The 17,336-nt window shown below is 43.8% G+C and overlaps 1 protein-coding gene across 1 annotated transcript; it reads right to left on the bottom strand.

Annotated features, from left to right (window-relative positions):
- Window positions 1-4,695: 4,695 nt before the first annotated feature.
- On the bottom strand, window positions 4,696-15,971 carry card11 (caspase recruitment domain family, member 11; the record flags this gene model as incomplete). Its single annotated transcript, XM_079233562.1, has 24 exons — window positions 4,696-5,109; window positions 6,076-6,191; window positions 6,319-6,440; window positions 6,907-7,089; window positions 7,603-7,720; window positions 7,864-7,959; window positions 8,203-8,284; window positions 8,786-9,029; window positions 9,136-9,262; window positions 9,576-9,777; window positions 9,933-10,056; window positions 10,161-10,201; window positions 10,329-10,435; window positions 10,559-10,734; window positions 10,825-10,888; window positions 11,444-11,596; window positions 11,738-11,932; window positions 12,018-12,143; window positions 13,349-13,495; window positions 13,726-13,905; window positions 14,096-14,244; window positions 14,925-15,101; window positions 15,515-15,652; window positions 15,782-15,971. 24 exons carry the CDS (start codon window positions 15,969-15,971, stop codon window positions 4,905-4,907), a joined length of 3,462 nt encoding a protein of 1,153 aa, XP_079089688.1. The 3' UTR covers window positions 4,696-4,904.
- Window positions 15,972-17,336: the final 1,365 nt, after the last annotated feature.

Raw genomic sequence — 17,336 nt, 5'->3', positions numbered from 1 at the left:
AGTGACTGCTGCTTGCTACAGGATCACCATAGCAACCGTCTCTGACTTTAAAAAGGCGCGTCTCTACAGCGTCACCATGGCGGCAGATTGGAACGGTTACCTGGGTCGTTTAATATGATCACCGGGGCAACAACTTGGAGTCACAGGGCGCTCGCTACAGGGTCACCATGGCAACAGTCGAGGTCCAGGAGCTCTCTCTCACCATGGCGATAGATGGGTCGGTGGGTAGATAACGACGGGAGCAGAGGACGGTGGGCTCATCGTGAAGCCGCCGCGCCGCAGGAAGGTGAAGAAACGCTCACCTCTACTCCATGCCGGCAGCGCCCTGCGCACACACAACACACACACACACACACACACACACACACACACAGTTAGATGTTCCGCCTCTCACCAGTAAATAAACGGACATTATTCCTTCTGAATGGGATTTTGTTTTGTAACTTCACACATTGGAACAAGAAGAATCTTTCACACACAGATAAGCTGTCAGAAACTAGACAACAGAGAGACTGAAATGGCAAACCAAGTTACACATTAAGTCTAATTTAAGGATACGACTGAGAATTTTAAGGGTTGCTAAATCAAATTCCTTGTGTTTCTCATTATTTCCTATTGCAGCATCTATTGGTAGTTTACACTTACAAAAGCATAAAGATAATTCAGAAGTTAAAGATTTTATGTGGGCGAGGTTTTCTTGCTCTTCCGTTAATAAAAAAAAAGAGGAACAAAAGAGCCTGAAAGCAAGAGCAATAAGTCTGACAGTTTATTGGCTTCAATTTCTTCAACTGCATTTCTCCTCCACCTCTCTGCGTTGACTTCCCTCCCACTCCACAGCAGTAAAATCACAAGCGGTTGTCGAATGTGTGCATGCCAGGGGGCTCTGCATACCATAAAGTAATAACGTTATGGTATGCACAAGTATCCCGCTGTACCAATACCCGTCTTCCTACAGCACAGCGTCGGCACACTGTAATGCTGAGCCCCGCTGGAGTAATAAAAGCCTCTATGTTAGCAGCCTTTCAAAGAGTGTACACACCGAACCAGGGAGATACGTTATGCGAGGAGAAAAAGACAGTGAGGCTCACTGTGCTCACGCAATGCACAAGAATAACTGCAGAAAGACGGCCTGTGTCTTTCCTACCGATGTTTCTTAATTTCCACTTCATCTCCAGTCCGTCATCCTCTTTCCGGTGCAGTTTTAAAAGTCGCAGGGCGTCACTTTTTCATTGCGACACTCTTCTAAATGTGCAGCTCTTCTGCAGCAGTCCTCACATTAGTTCCTCTTTCCTGGAGCTGAGAGGGCACCATTGACATGGAAAATCCTCATCGCGCCTCTCCAGAGGAGCGGAATACACTCCTCTTCCTCTTCCTCTCTGCACACCAACGAATCGACCGCTGTCCTATAAAGTACATTAAATCAGGCAGAGCAGGGGCAGAGAAACGTTCAAATGTTCATCCCTTGTGGGATGTGCAAAGAGAATTTATTCAAACAAGCATAGGGAGAGAAAGTACACTATTGGCAGCCTACAATATAGAGGTACTTGGTATTTTTGTGTTTCTACTCCAGTTTAAACTTCAACTACTGCAATTAAACACTGAACCGTACAAATATGACTTACGACATAGGATGATTTTTTTAATTAAAATACTCAAATACAGTTTATTTAAAAATATCCAAACCTTGACCAACTATAACAGTATAATGAATAATGTATTATAACAACATGGGGCCACGTTTCTGCATCGAGCACTTTTATTAAGAGTTTTAAGCTAAATAAACTGAGGGGACATTTAAATGCAGGACTTTGGCTTGTGATGGAGTTATTGTTCTTTATTTATTTTAAGTATTACAGTTTGAAGCATTGGATCGATATTTGAGGAAATAGAGGAAATGCTTTATACGATTTTTTTTTTTTCACGTGCATATTTCACGTGTATGGTCAAGTCTCAATGTGACTGAAAGCTGCAGCTGTATGGTCACATCTCAGCGACTGTTTGCCCCAACAAGTCGGTCCGCGTCTGGGTTCGTTTCCCCGCCGCAGCAGCGTGTTGGGGTCGGACCCGCAGCTGGAGCAGAGACACAAATCACCCCGTCCACCCCGCAGCAGCCGCCGGCAGATGCCAGACCGAGCACAATGCACCCTTTGACGGGGCGCGCGGCGCCGCGGGGTCGGGCTGCTCCTCGCGCCGGGAGGCTTTTCGGCGTGTGGCTCGGTTTGGTGAAAGCGTCGCGTGTTAGCGGCTAGTCAAATGTACGTGGAGACAATGCAGAGAAACAACAACAACAACAACAACAACAACAACAACAGCAGCAGCAGCAGCAGCTTCCGTCCAGCCCGTCGGCTTCATTGACGTCTCGGTGTCAAACGCGCCGCATTTAGCAAACGGCGCGTGCACAAAAACGTTGTTGCCCGCGAGGAGCGACGTGTTGCGTTACTTCCTATATTTTATTTTAAATAATGTCAAAGACGAGTAGAAAAAAAGAAAAAGAAAAGACATCCTCACCTCTTTTTTGTGTGCCCGCGAGCTCCCAGCGCCGCGTCAGCTGGGCTGTGATGAGAGTCCTCGCTTTCTTTCTCTTTTTGTTTTTTCATGGAGAAAGATGGAGCGTGAACACGCGAAGCACCGCGAGACTTCGTAGTTTGAAGTTTCTGCAGAGTGAGCTCATGAGGGGAAAATTTCACTTTTTTTCTGGGTCAGCTCCTGCACAACGTGTCTCTCTGCTCAGGGATGATTCATGCACGCAAACACACACACACACACACACACACACACACACACACACACACACACACACACACACACACACAGCGTGCTGAAAATAACCTGCTGTACCTCTGTACCTGCAAAAAACTAAATGTCATCATCAGAAACATTAGACCAAAAGAAAGATGAGGATGAAATGTGTGGGGATCTGCGTCTATTTCTGTTGCCTCGGGCTGATGCGGTTAAAATCATGTTATTTGTGAACTCTTTTCATCCTGTGACATCAAACATAGCAAGGAGCCTCTACAGACCTACAGACACACGTATACACACACACACACACACACACACACACACACACACACACACACACACACACACATTCCTCTGCTTTCAATCAGTGTCACACACTTCACCTTCACTCACTCCTGATTTTACTCGCAGTGCTGAGATCTCATGAATCTGCTTAATATACATTTGTACCCTGGCAGCCATTCTACTGTGAACAACACACACCTACACACACCTACACACACAGAGAATAAACACTCCAAAGAACAAACAAATATTCAATAGAAGGAAAAGGTTCAATCAAGACTATTTCTAACGTACTTTCTTGTGTACATCACGTGTATAATCGTATTACAATACATCATGTGTATTACTTTTCAATATAATTACATTTTACCGTACAAATCGTACGGTCTAAGTAGTATCAATATTAGCCCTGGTATTTCACTACATGGAGCAAAGATGCAGTGTTGACCTGACATGGTGTGTTTTGGGTTTCTTACACAGTGGCGTCTGAAATGATCATTTTTGGGAAAGCTGCGTAGTGCTGGATTCATGTCTTTCCTCGCAGAAGAGGAGATTATCTAGCGCCCTTATGAAACAGGTTAATCTAAATCCCCTCTGGCCTGCCTGTTGATAAATTTGAACATCTGGTGGCCTTTGAAAAAAAAATCTCTCTCTAAGCGCAGATTATTAAACTGTAGAAATCAACTGGCATACAGGTTGAGTGAGTTATGGATAATATTGCTGAATAAACCCAGAAATCGTCTTTTTACATGAGTTAAATCAGCAGATTAAAGCTGCACACTTAAGGTTGTGATAGTTTGATGATGAGCCCATTTACAACTGAATATAATGCTTATTTGCATGACATGCAGTGTTGGTAATGCACAGCATCGGTGCAAAGAAAAGTAAGTAAGGTAAGTAAGATAAAATAAGTATACCCTTCAATGCACAATTCATAATGTATTAGAAACAAAAAACTAAAACTGAAACTGAATACCAGGCCTCTTAAAACACCCGAACACCAGCCAAGTTCATCTTAAGTTCATGGATAAAGAACAAGATTTCGGATACACAGAACTATGTTTTTTTAAATCTATTTCCAATCTGTGATTCTTTCTTGTGAAATGCTGCACCGTTTTGCCTCTTTAAGGCCTCTGAAAATGACTTTTTGACCGAACTGTTTCCAACTCTTGGACATTCCACTGGTGACGAGGGGTCACACGGAGATGTTGCTTCATTAGAAGTCACCAATGATGAAAAAGGTACAGAACAACTGGCTTACATCCCGTGTGCTTATGTGCACTTTTGAGGAAACACTGATTCGACCTTTAAAGCCCCGGTGTCCACGTAAAGCTGTCTGTCACAGTGTTAACTTGCCATGTGTTCTCTAACATTACGCATTAAGTTCTTTCTACTCTATTCTAGTCAAATAGCAGCAGTTTATCGGTTTATGCAATATTTCTATTTCTGTCGTTTAAAAAATACGGAGAAGCACTGCATAACGAATTTGCAACAAAAAACGTCCTATATAAATAAACAAGAGGCTGATGTGATTTAATCCGATTTGATTTGAATCTTTACTGTGTGACAGCCTGAAAGTAGCCACAAGGGGGCAGTATAATCAAAGCACTTTGTACTTCCCTTTAAATGCTCAATTGTGAAGTAAAACAAATCCCTTTTTTATGTTTTTCCATTTGTTTATTTATCTAAATCACAGTAAATACACTCATTTACAAAATATATAATGCATTTATTTTAAATCTTCAGCAGTGCGAGTAAGTGCCTTTTTGAGTCTTAGCATGAATATGCATAAGAGCATAATGTTCAAGAGCGTCTCATGGTGCTCAGCGACACATTGTTGTGGGTGTGTGTGTGTGTGTGTGTGTGTGTGTGTGTGTCTACAGGAGGTCATGCTCCACCCAGACCGTCTTCTTCTGCTCCTCCAGTATCCGGTCCTTGACGACCTTGATGAGGTCGTCCGTCCCCGCCCAGGCCTCAGGCTCCACTTTGTCATAGAGGCAGGGAATTCCTTCCAGCTCCTTTAATTTTACCCGACACAACTTCACGAACTCTTCCTCCGAGGCCACGCGCAGAGGCAACTTCCTGTGTGGACAGGAAACAGGAAGTAAGCAGAGCTGCTGTGGTGAGTGTGGTGATGTCTGGAACCAATTGTCAGTGATCCTGTAGACACTTTGCATCAGTGGGTTGTGTACTTTGTTTTAATTCTCAGAAAGGCAGACAGTTACGGGGTTCACGGTCTAGTATTAACCATCAGAATGGCAAAAAAAAGGATCACGATCTCCGCTCACGTCATTTTAAAGTCCTTTTACTAATCTACAAAGCCTTAAACAATCTAGCATCTTCATATATCAGCGACTGCCACGAAGAACGCTCCAATCTTTCAGTGTCTCACAATAAATCTGGTGAGGCGGCTTTCTGTGTTCATGCACTCTCCCCTTGGATCAGAGATTTGGATTTTTGCAAATATAAACCTATCTTTTCTTGTAATTTAATTCTAGTTAACCTGAATGGTATCGTTGTTAATGTTTCGTTACATTGCAATACAATTGTTGTGTTTTGGTTGTTGTTTTGTGTGTTTCTTTTTAAAGTACTTTGGGCTTTATCTTTGCATGAAATATGCTACGCAAATACAGTTATTTTTCATTATTTGATCCACATATTAAATCCACCAGAATAAACGTTGGCCGTCAGATTGTGTTGCCTCTCCCTCGTGTTTCTGCACTCACATTACTGTCAACACACCAGACTGAAAGGACACAGGACATAGTGTATTCTGAGTAAGGTGTCCACAGCCTCAGCTCTTCCTATCACTGTTTCAAGTGCACCGCTGTTGTCTGCAGGCTTTAATGTCATTGTGTAGCAAACTGCTTCGTTTAAGAGGGAAAATGCAGACTTTTTCCTTTGGCTGATTCGATCTCACCTCCTACCTGGAGCCAAAATGTCATGCAAGGATTGACGTATTGGCTTTTGGAAGAAAAAAAAAAACTTGTGGTTTGCAGCTGTGGGTAAATGTGTGAAGATGAGTGAGTTGTGTTTTTCCAAGCCTACCGTAGCTTCTTGACATTCTTCTCACAGATCTTGACGTAGATGATGATCGGGTAGATTTCTCGCCGCAGAAGGTCTTTGACGCAGGTCAGCTCGGCCTCCAGCAGGCAGTGTTTGCCCTGGTGACGGGTGGAAACAACGGGCTTTACAGATAAACGCACATCTGGACTGTGGAATGCGGACGCTTCAAAAATATTCTGTTGAGAGTAAACACGTGAGCAGATAAATGCATCAGTAGTAGCCTACCTTAGAAGCGACGGCCTCTATGTTTTCTCGGGTGATGCATTCAAACGTGGTGTGTTTCTCCTTGTAGTGAATGAAGGGCTCCACGTTCTGTTTCAGATGAAACTCCTCTTTGGACAGGGTGTCTGAGCGGTGGAATACAATAGAGTCAAATACAACAGTATAGAGAGAAAATATACAATACATCTGATAAAGAAAATGTTTAAAAGTGGTTTGGTTTGTTCATGATTATCGCAGAACAGAAGGGACAGAAACTTTAGTTGTTTTTTTCTCCCTGGGGATTCTCCACTTCATCAAGACATCAGACGGTCTCTCGGCTTGCCAGAAAATCAGTGTTTCAGATGTCGCAGTTAGTTTGTCATGAGACTGGAGTGTTAATTCTCTGTATCGCCAAACAGCGCTTTAATCTCCTCTATGCCATTGTCACCATCAGCATGCATAATCATGCTTGCATCCTCCTACTTATCAACTAGGCCATCTTCCATCCTGGTTACACTCCTTAACATTTACACCACAGTGCAAAACAATACCTGACCTGAATCCCAATCTCCCAGTCAGCTTTCTTTTTTCTTCTCCCCATCATACACCGACCTGGTTTGCAGATATCAAAGTCCATGGCGGCCCCCATGTTGAGTATTTTCTGGATGATGGTTTTGGCGAGAGCAGTGGGAGTGAATAGGACCGGCCTCCTCCTCTGGGTTCGCTGGAGGGTGACGGGACTGTAAGGAATCAGGTTCAGACTACTGCTCAGCTCATTGTCTGGGTCCGCAGCGTCTATTTACAGCCAAGACACAGGAAAAGAGTTTCACGTGGAGGCTGGACGAGACGAGGTTACGTTATATTCATATATTTCACCACACACTGCAGCGCTTCCTCTTCAGTGGAAGCTTCAACCTTTTTTTTTTTTTTTTACCACATCACTGACAATCCAACTGCTTTCATCTGACTCTTCAACTGACATTTTAACGTTCAATACTTATAATTCAACTGACCCTTTACACCTTTTCAACAAAAACAAACAAAGAAACGTCCACATCACAATTTACTGCTTTCAATGCTGACACAACTGACATCTTTTACTTTCATTTCAATTGACACGTTCTGCTTCATTCATCATCCATCCCTTGACTGACATTTCAACTCTTTTCAGTATCTGTATTTCGGTTGCCACTTTACAATAAAACAATTCCGCTTTTCCCTTTTTCAAATGCATACACATTTCTTTAGTTTTTTTTAGAAAAGGTTGCCCTTTCCAGTTGTGTTCCTCCTGCATCCCTTTGTACTCACCTTCTGGCCTGAGCGCCTCTAAACCTGGTCTGGGTAGTGTTGTGCCGCCTGAATTGATGATCCTAACGCGCTCATTGCTGTTCATTCGCTTGTACTTGATGTCCACCCGGCCGACGAACTACAAATCAAAACAGACAGAGAAAAGTATTCATGGAGGCGGTTGAACTACTTCTTTGAGTCAGTAATGCTGCACGTTGTGAGATCGTGAGATTACTTTCATGTGAACAGTATTTCCAGTTGGAGGAAGAGACACTTCCTTACCTGTAGTATCTGAGTGAGGAAGATGCTGGCTCGAGACATGCGTGGGCTGGCTTTAGGATCAGGAGGCAAGGTGGCTTCTTCTGGTTGTAAATAGTTCTACACAAACACATGTTTATAGATCAAACAAACATGATTTTTAAGCATTGCACAATCCTCACTCATTCTCAAGAAGTTTAAAGGAAAAGGGCATTGTGACAAGTAGACTAATTTCCTAAGCAATTTTGCTTAGGAAAATGTAAATGTATTAATGCCAAATTTTGAAATATACACGTGTGTGATTTTTAAACTTTGCTTAAGAAAAAGAAAAAAAGGGAGAAAATTGTTCAGGAAGTTTCTTACCCTATTGCGGTTGATCTCGTTCTCTTCTCTCCCCCCTCGAGATACTAACTTCTGAATCTTTACCAGCAGCAGCTGCTGGGCCCTAAAGTCACACACATGAACACGAGACTCTCAAACTCAAATTTCTGACACAATTCGAAAAGTGAAAATGACATCGATTATCATTAAGAGTCTGTTCTCCATAAAGCTACTTCCTGTGCTTCTTGGTGACAACAACAGGTTGTGGGACTAAAACATAAATGAGTGTGTGTGTGTGTGTGTGTGTGTGTGTGTGTGTGTGTGTGTGTGTGTGTGTGTGTGTGTGTGTGTGTGTGTGTGTGTGTGTTGCTGCTGCGTTGGGGAGATCAGTGAAACTTTACATTGTGAAAGCAGATGCAGACCTCAAGAGCCTCTGCTAAACTTTGCATGTTGCTCAACTGTTACTGCACTTTTGTGTCACGCTCAACAGATGCGTGATACTCAGTTACTTCCCTAAATGTTACTGTAACTGTTGTCAGTTACTTGCTTTAAATGTACGGCCTTCATATACGAGGAAAGAGTTTCATCCAACTCTCACTCTTTATGTCAGAAGGTTTCTTCGTACCGTGAGTTGCTGGGTATGGTGCCGCGGTCGGCCAGGTCGGAGCCGCTGTAGGGGTCCACGCGGGCGCACAGCCACTCACTGCGGCCCTGGTGCCTGGTGTCCAGCACGTGCACCACCTCGTCACAGTGCATGCTCAGAGAGCAGCAGTCTGATTGGCTGGAGATGTTGAGGTTGACCCGTATGTAGAAGGAGTCTCCAGACACCAGTGGGCCTTCCGCCAGGTCCCTCTGAAGGCGGCGGTACGCTGGAGCGACACACACACACGTTTGTATTCACACACATGGTTTATGTGTTTGTGTGTGTGTGCTACACAAACACATTCATACAAGCCCAACACAAACAACACTTACAGTCAAAGTTGGCTCGGTAGTGCAGCTTGACTGGTCCGGAGCAGTGCTGCAGCGTCCAATAGGCTTCTTCCTGGGTGCTGGTATCCAATGAGATGCTCTGGTTCTCCTCACGTATGCATCCCTCAAGCTGGTCAGCCAATCGAAAACATAAGACAAATTAATAACTAATTAAAGCAATCGTATTTTTTGGTGTTTTATACCAACATTTTGACACCTTAGCAAAATAGCCCCTCGATTATAGATAATGATCGAATGATTAGGGAACTGAAAAATAAGCAGGCATCTGAAAATAGAAAATAAATAAAGATGTCTAGGTTCTTGCTTTTTCAGTTCTCTAATCTATTGATCATTATCTATTTGTGTCATTAATTTGACACAAATTGAGCTTTTACTCATCTTCCAGCCCTGTGCGAACCTGGACCAGCGAGTAAACTACCCACCAACTGGAGGTGGTGGCCCTCTCGAAGCCCCGCCTTCTCAGCGATGGAGCCCGACTGGACGGCCGAGATGAAAATCCCGCTGAGGTTGCCGCCGACTAGAGTGATGTCCTTCAGCAGGTTGTCGCCGAGCAGCGACAGCTCCTGCACCGGCTTCAGGGACCCGCTGCTCCTGGAGAAGGAGGACAAAGACGGGCGGAACGGCCTGCACGAAGAAGAAGAAGAAGAAGAAGAAGAAGAAGAAGAAGAAGAAGGAGAAGGAGAAGGAGAAGAAGAAGAAGAAGGAGAAGAAGAGTTTGTAAGTGAGCTCGACTTGCAATGATACTTGTGCGTGTGAGTGCATGGTAGTCGGTACTGTACCGCTCCAGAGAGAGTTTCCTGAAGATATTGGTGACCTGCTCCAGGTCGTACGTGTCCATTCCTTCTGACTGATGCGACGAGGAAGATGAGTGGACAGAAGGTGGACCGCGTAGTACTTCGTCTTCTAAGGATGGAGGAGGGGTCATTTAATAAACCCGGTAGACAGAAGATAAACACAGTCAACCAGTTCAGAATTTGTGATGTGCAAAGTGTAAAAGCAAACTTTACCAAACTCCATTTCCATGTTGTCACTATCAAAGTCCGAGAGGCTGAAAGAGAACATCCGTCCGCAGGAAATGAAAAAACAAACCGACCCAGATTCATACAAATGGATGCACGTAACAATTCTTAAGAAGAACAGATGAACTGACGCGTATCATCTGGTTTGTGGCTAACCTGCGAGGGTGGAAGTCGTTTTCCTTCTCCCTCTCTCTGCGGTAAAGCGAGGCTTTCTCTGGAGGCTCAGGCTGTGTGGACAGGATGCTGTCGTTACGGTACCGCAGCTGGAGATTAGTTTTGTAAGGGAACAAAAGCAGAAGTTGCAAATACAGACTTGTCAGCTCAAGTCAGACAATGTATTGGGACTTGAGAACTTTCTATTGAACGGCAACGTTTTAAAACCTCACCATATTTGGCCTGTTGGACTGGTCTGCCAGGCCTGAGGGGAAAAGGGAGGGGGACTGGGCGTAGGAGAGGAGGGGAGCTGAGAAGGGAAGATATGTGGGGGACATCAGGATGCTGGGGGACGGAGGATTGCTCCGTATCTGGATTTCAAGTAAATCTCCGCCGTTGACTGACGGGGCTGAGAGATGGAGACAAATGTGGATGAGCTTGCACGAAAGAAATCATGGCAGAATATAACGGAGGATTGAACTCTGTGGTCGAGCATTACCGGCAGATTGAGTGGACTCTGGGTTTACTTCTTTGGGGAAGCAGACTGGAGACTTGACTCTGTTCTACAACACAAAGCATGAACATTACTGTTAGAAACAACTCACTGAAAGCTCTTCAGTGTATTTATCTGTATATCAGCAGCAGAATGTCTTTTTTTTATTATTCCATTTAATTTGTATTTCCTGTTATTTCATCTACATAGACAATAAAATATGAGATTGTTAATATTAGATGGTAATTTCTACTGAAGATATTACGAATTTCACACAAATTAAATGCACTTCTGAAGAAAATTAGATATTGCAGAAAAACATCACTTGGTAAACTGTAAAGTTGAATTAAAAGACTATTTGGGGGATGTAGGGTAAATCTCTGATGCATTGGCTGTTCCTGCTCATACATGTGATCAGTCATATGATCTCTTTCTCTTAAACTGTAAGAGTAAGAAACTTAGAGAGTAAGTGGCTTAATGTGAGGTATGGTGGTAAGTAAGCTGGTTCTTAAGTATAATCCTGTCCGAGTCCTTTGCCGTGATGTCTAATACGTGTGTGTGTGTGTGTGTGTGTGTGTGTGTGTGTGTGTGTGTGTGTGTGTGTGTGTGTGTGTGTGTCGCTGACCCCTGCTTTGAGGTTGGGTCTGCGTTTGAGGCGTGGCTCCTCAGATAAGAACTTCTCCCCTGGAGAATCATCACTGGACCATTCCGCCTCCTGGACGGGTGTATAGTCCCCCGCTTGAGAGATGATGGTCAGAGGGAAGTCCCTTGGCAGACTCTGCAAAAACACATAGAGAAACATTTTGGAAAATGTTATTAACATGCTGGCAAATCTTCCAAATTAGACATTGCGAATAACTTAAGATGCAAATGGGAGCATTTGTCTCGCATGTTAACCGAGTGCACTAATTTTTCCAACCTGGTCCAAAACAATGTCCTTGGACAGCCGTCGTAGTCGAGCCTCCAAGGTGACCAGCTTGGCTTCTTTGCGCACAATCTCGATGTGGAGTTCATCGCTCTTCTCCTCCAGCTCTCGGATCTGCTTGCGATATTTGTCTTTGTCAATAAGACTCTGGGAGAACTGGTGCTGGGCCTCGTCTCTGGAACGAAAAGCCTGCAGCAGAGGGGGAGTGGAAGTAAGTCACACGACAACAACAACAACTAAACAATCATACTCAGTCTGTGTCCGTGTGTCTCACCTGGTCCCTCTCCTTCTCCACCTCCTCTAGCTGCACTGTGATGGTGTCCATGCGGTTGCGATACATCTCACAGTCCTTTTGCAGCGTGCAGGACTTCAGCTCCAGATCCTCCTTCTCCTCCAGGTACTACACACACACACACACACACACACACACACACACACACACACACACACACACACACACATGGGAGGCGTGGGATGATGAGAGGGAAACCGTTAGTGATCTGACGTGTATTGACGGTGTGTGTTGACGGTGTGATTGTGGGTGTGAGTCACAGTTTCTGTCTCCCTGTATTGTTTCATTGCAGTTGCAGGTGTAAGCCTGAGCATGTCAGAGTCATTTGGAGCGATACACATTTTTCAGAAACATACAGCTAGTTGGCACAAGTATTTAAAAAAAAAGGAGAGAAAGCAAAACAAAAAATGTACAAAGGTGAGAAAGTCACAAATGCTCAACTGCTAACACACACAAGCAATGTTACTATAGTTTATGAGACAAAAGCAGATACAGGAAGAGAAACAAAGAGGGAGAAAGAAGAAAGACCAGGTTACGCAGAGAGAGGCCTGAGATGGGGGTTTTGCACAGGGTGTGTTCCACAGATGGTCTCATGGGCATCGGGCTCTCTGGTCACGGGTTCGTGTTCGGGTTCGTTTTTGCGCCACGCTGCCTCACATTTACACATTCGGAAACAGTTGGGGTCAAACAAGCAACCGAGATCACGTCCACGTACCGTTCCTCTGATGGTAAGCCAGTAAAAGTACTTGTTCTGCAGTGAAATGTCCCCCGTGACTAATGTGTTAATATATAGGACATTATCAATACTGATCAACAATGTGTAGACAGCTGTTTGCCGTTGTAGCTTGTAGTTTGATCTACTGGTTCCCATACAGGTAACCTCTGAAGAGTTACCGGATACATTGGATAGGTTGTGAAGAAGAATTAACGACAAACGTCAGAACGTTTATTTAAATTATTTTGGACTCTCTCATGTTTGATTTAGTTTTGAAACGTTGGATAGCTGAAATTTAGATATTTAAAGATTTCAAGGGGAAGTCAATGTTTAGGGGAACTACTGACGGACTCCAACTGGACACTGTTTTGCACACGTACATCTGCACATGTCAAAGTGACAGATTTAATATCTAACAATGCAATGTATTTATAGAGTTTATCATTATGTCTTTGGCTTAGTCGGAAAAGTAACAATAGAAATCAGATAAATGCAGTAAAAAAGTACAATAAGTCCCTCTGAAATGTATTAAAGTAGGAGTATAAATGTGTGTACCGGGTAAAAGTACTCCACCGCTGTCTGCTTGTCTGCTTGTTACCTTATCTCGTAGCTCCTCTGCCTGCCGGACTTCCTCATGGAGGTTGTAGAGGCGGTTGACCAGATCCTGTCTGTCTTCTAGTGCTTCCTGCCTGTCGTGTTCCAAAATGTCAAGGATGGCCTTGTCTGATGCAGGTAGTGGACAAGGCTGTGTATGAAGAAACACACACACGGTCTGGTAGGAACTGTTCATAACTGCCTGCTTGATTATATGCATTGAACATAGTGCAGTATTTAGCAGCTAAAGGGTCTGATATTGTTCATGTGAGGTGGTGGAAACACGGCTCACAATTAATGCTAATATGCGTGCATGTGTGTGTGTGTGTGTGTGTGTGTGTGTGTGTGTGTGTGTGTCCGTGCGTGCATGGCAGCCCATACCTGTATGATGGACTGTAGATCCTGGAGTTTGATCTTGAGCACCTCATTCTCTCTCTCCAGCTCAAAGATCTGCTCTCTCTTTGGCCGGTTCTCGATGTCGTTCTTCAGCTTGAGACTCTGCCTCCTCTCCATCTTGCACTCTTCCTCCAACTTGTTCAGCCGATGCTTCAGCTGATCCACCTATACAGGGCACACGGTGAGGATGCTGGATGAATAGTGAGCTGTCGACACGAGCACGCAGCAAAGACTGAGCCGTACACACACCCCTATCTATTATATGTCACACACATTCTTTTTGTCTCAGCATTAATTTGAATTTCTTGCACATGTTTGCAAATGCATAATGTATTGACAATGTGTCCATCAGTACCTCCAGCTGCAGGTCTCGGCTCCTCATCACAGCCATGTTCTTCTCCTCACTCAAACTGGCGTACCTCAAGGCCAGTTTGTAGTTTTCGTCCTTCACTCGCAGCAGCTCGTCGCTGTAGCTGTTCCTCTCTTCTTTCAGCTTATTGTACCCTGGAGAACCAATTTATACAACACATGAGTGTGTTGTCCAGGACTATTGGGTGGTAACAACGCTGTCAGTCTTAGCAATCATGGCAAAATGTATAAAAATGATACGCTGAGGTGAATATAGAGTACATTTTAAATAAACAACCGTATGATTAAGCAAGCTTCAGTATGTCGCTGACCTGGCACCATTTATCTTTTGATTTGTACCTTTGTTTCCCTACTTTCACTTTAGTTAGTTTCACTTGTGTTATTGTTAAATAAATAGCTCTTTGTTGGCAGCTGCTCGTCTGTCTCCCTGTTTTGTTGCAGCCTTGGAGCCGGGTTGTGACAAATGTTGAATAAAGATTGCGTGCAGACTGCCTCTTTCGCATTTGGGCTTCTAGAGACAAACATTGACCTGAGTTAATTTTAGCATTTGATTAAAACGTGAAACAGGCTTATTGTTCCAACTACACAGGACATGATAACACGTTTCATAAATAGACTCTGGTAGACAATGTGATTGGCAACAATAAAACCCAACTGTGGTGCACCAAGCAGGGTAAAACCAATCCTGTGTGGTCGGGTAGGAGTTTCAGTATAAATGGTGGGAGGTTTTTGGTTTGGATTTAATGCTCACCATTTCAGACACTAAGACATGCATGACATGATTGGACCATATTTGGAATAACATGTATTTTTACTCTGTTGGATGGCCTGGAGCTCGTGATTTGCCACCCGCAGCTTCTTCTGCTCATCCTCCAGGGTGCAGTTCTTCCTGCTGAGCTCAACCGTCTGCAGGGTCTTGACGTTGGACTGCTGCTGCAGCTTCACCACTTCGTTCATCAGGAACTGTGTCAGACCCTCGTGACCCTCTTCCACTGCAATGAGGGGAAAAGACGGCAGGTAGAAGAGGAAGGAAATAAATACAGATCACAGAGTATCGCATTACAAGCTGATTTTGGATCAATGTCAAATTCTGCTATAAACCAGCAGAACAAGATGTATGTCTCATATGTCTGTTCCTCCCTGAACAGAGCTACAAAACCAGCTCTGCATCTGGCAGTTAAATGTGTTTTTCCCTAACAGTAACTTTTCCTTTTAAAAAGCGATTCAAGATTTTTTCTTCACCTTTTGGCACTTAGTTTGAGGCAAAAAGCTAAACGGTGTACTGGTTGCTTCAGTTCAGAAGTATATTTGCCCATTAAAGCCTATAAAAATAAAGCTGTAATGAGGTCTGTGCGTGGGTGTGTCTGCACCCAAAGGTGCGTCTGCACCCAAAGGTGCGTCTCACCTACGATGGTGGAGAAGCGCCGTGTGGGTTCCTTCCCTGTGACCAGCTTGTACAGCTCAGGGTAGTAAAATTCCATACTTTCCAAAAACGCAACATACCCCCGCTCTCCTTTAGTGTGGAGGATGTCAAGTAGACGGCCTGAGAGGTTGAAGGACACAAGTTCAACACACAGAAACACAAGAGTACCTACTTCCATGAAGAGAAGAGAAGACAATACACATCATATAAATACACACACACACATCCACACACACACACGCTACTCACTTGTGCGGTTGGCTTTGCAAACGAGCAGCATGGAGTTGAGGATCTCATCCTCATCCTGCTCATCCAGGACTTTGCACTGGCGGAGGTAGGGGGTGAGCTTCGACGGGGAGATGGTGCGGCACAGTTCGTACCGTTTGCACTCCACCATCTCCCACAGCGCCTCCACGTCATCACATGTCCCGTTTTCCATCTCTTACACCCTGGAAAGTGTCATTTTAGCCATATTTATTCATGTGAATGATAACTGTTTGTGGTGAAACTGTCATCTGTGATTGGCGTCTGACTCATTTCTCTGTTGTGTTTAAACGTTGGCACAAAACGGTGAAGGAAGGAAGCAGGAACAAGGACGTGATTTGTTTTGGGTTCTGAAAAACAACAAGCTGACGTCATGTCTCAGTTTGATTGTGGTTAGTTGTTCGAAAGACTTGAGAAAATAAACCAAATAAAAAACAATTATATTGTTTCTGAATGCTTTTCCTCTTCCGGCTTCAAGGGGACGTAGTATTGAAGAGTAAGGAGCACACCGTAGACTGACGTCACCCATTGGTTTCTGGACTGCTGTTTTTGGCCGGCGCCATCTTGGTTTTTGCAAACAGAAGTGACACGAGAGGGCGGAGCTAAGTACAATCAAAAGCTTCATATTTAGGGGACCAAAAATGCTATATTTAGATGTCATGAACTGAAAACAGAGTGAAAGCAAAGTCCTAAAGCGAAAACACAGACAACGTTCAGACCAGACAACGCTGGGATAATGACCTGTCAATCACAAGGTAACCCTGCCCTAAAGCATACCCTGCTTTATGGTTTATCTTAATCTAATTGAGACCATAATTTACGAAATTAACATCATTCTGCAAGACTTGAACTAGCGATTGAGACTATGAACTCATGTTTAAAATGTTTACTGAGGTAATAAATCCAGTGAGAAGTAAAGTAATTTCCTCATAGACTTCTATACAATCCTTCTTTTTGCAAGTTATTAGAAAGAATGCAAGTTTAAGGCACTTCCGCATTTGGCGCATGATGACATTCATGTCTGTAAGTACTAAACCATCATAAAGGTTAGTTTGGGGGAGCGCCTTGGGAGCCAAATGGTAACAGCCGGTTCGATCGCAGCCACCTGACCTTTGTTGAATGTCACACTCTCTGTCCTCATGTCCAGGCTGCCTGTCCACACTTTCATCTGTCCAATAAAAGAGGAAAGACAATGCCTCCAAAATAATCTTCTTCCTAGTTTGCTACAAAAAACAACAACCTGCTCATAGAATTCTCATTAATGAGTGAAAGGACAAAGAGGGATAGATGAGACGGTGAATCCAGAGCTCTGAGTGGACCACTGCATCAAAAGCAGTCCCATGATGTTAGTATCCAAAATAATACTGTGAGAGTGAAATAAAAGTGAGTGAAACATGTTTTTTTAATCTTGTAATGATAACTAGTTAAATGTAGCTTACTATTTTGGCATTTCTGTCGTGTAATATCGGTCATAGACACAGATAAGGACATGTCTGTAACAAGCTAACATCGACGAACATTATGTATAACTGACATGCCC

The sequence above is a fragment of the Taurulus bubalis genome, assembly GCF_910589615.1.
Source record: "Taurulus bubalis genome assembly, chromosome: 17".
Classification (NCBI taxonomy): Eukaryota; Metazoa; Chordata; class Actinopteri; order Perciformes; family Cottidae; genus Taurulus; species Taurulus bubalis.
This window is presented reverse-complemented; position numbering and strand designations above follow the sequence as displayed.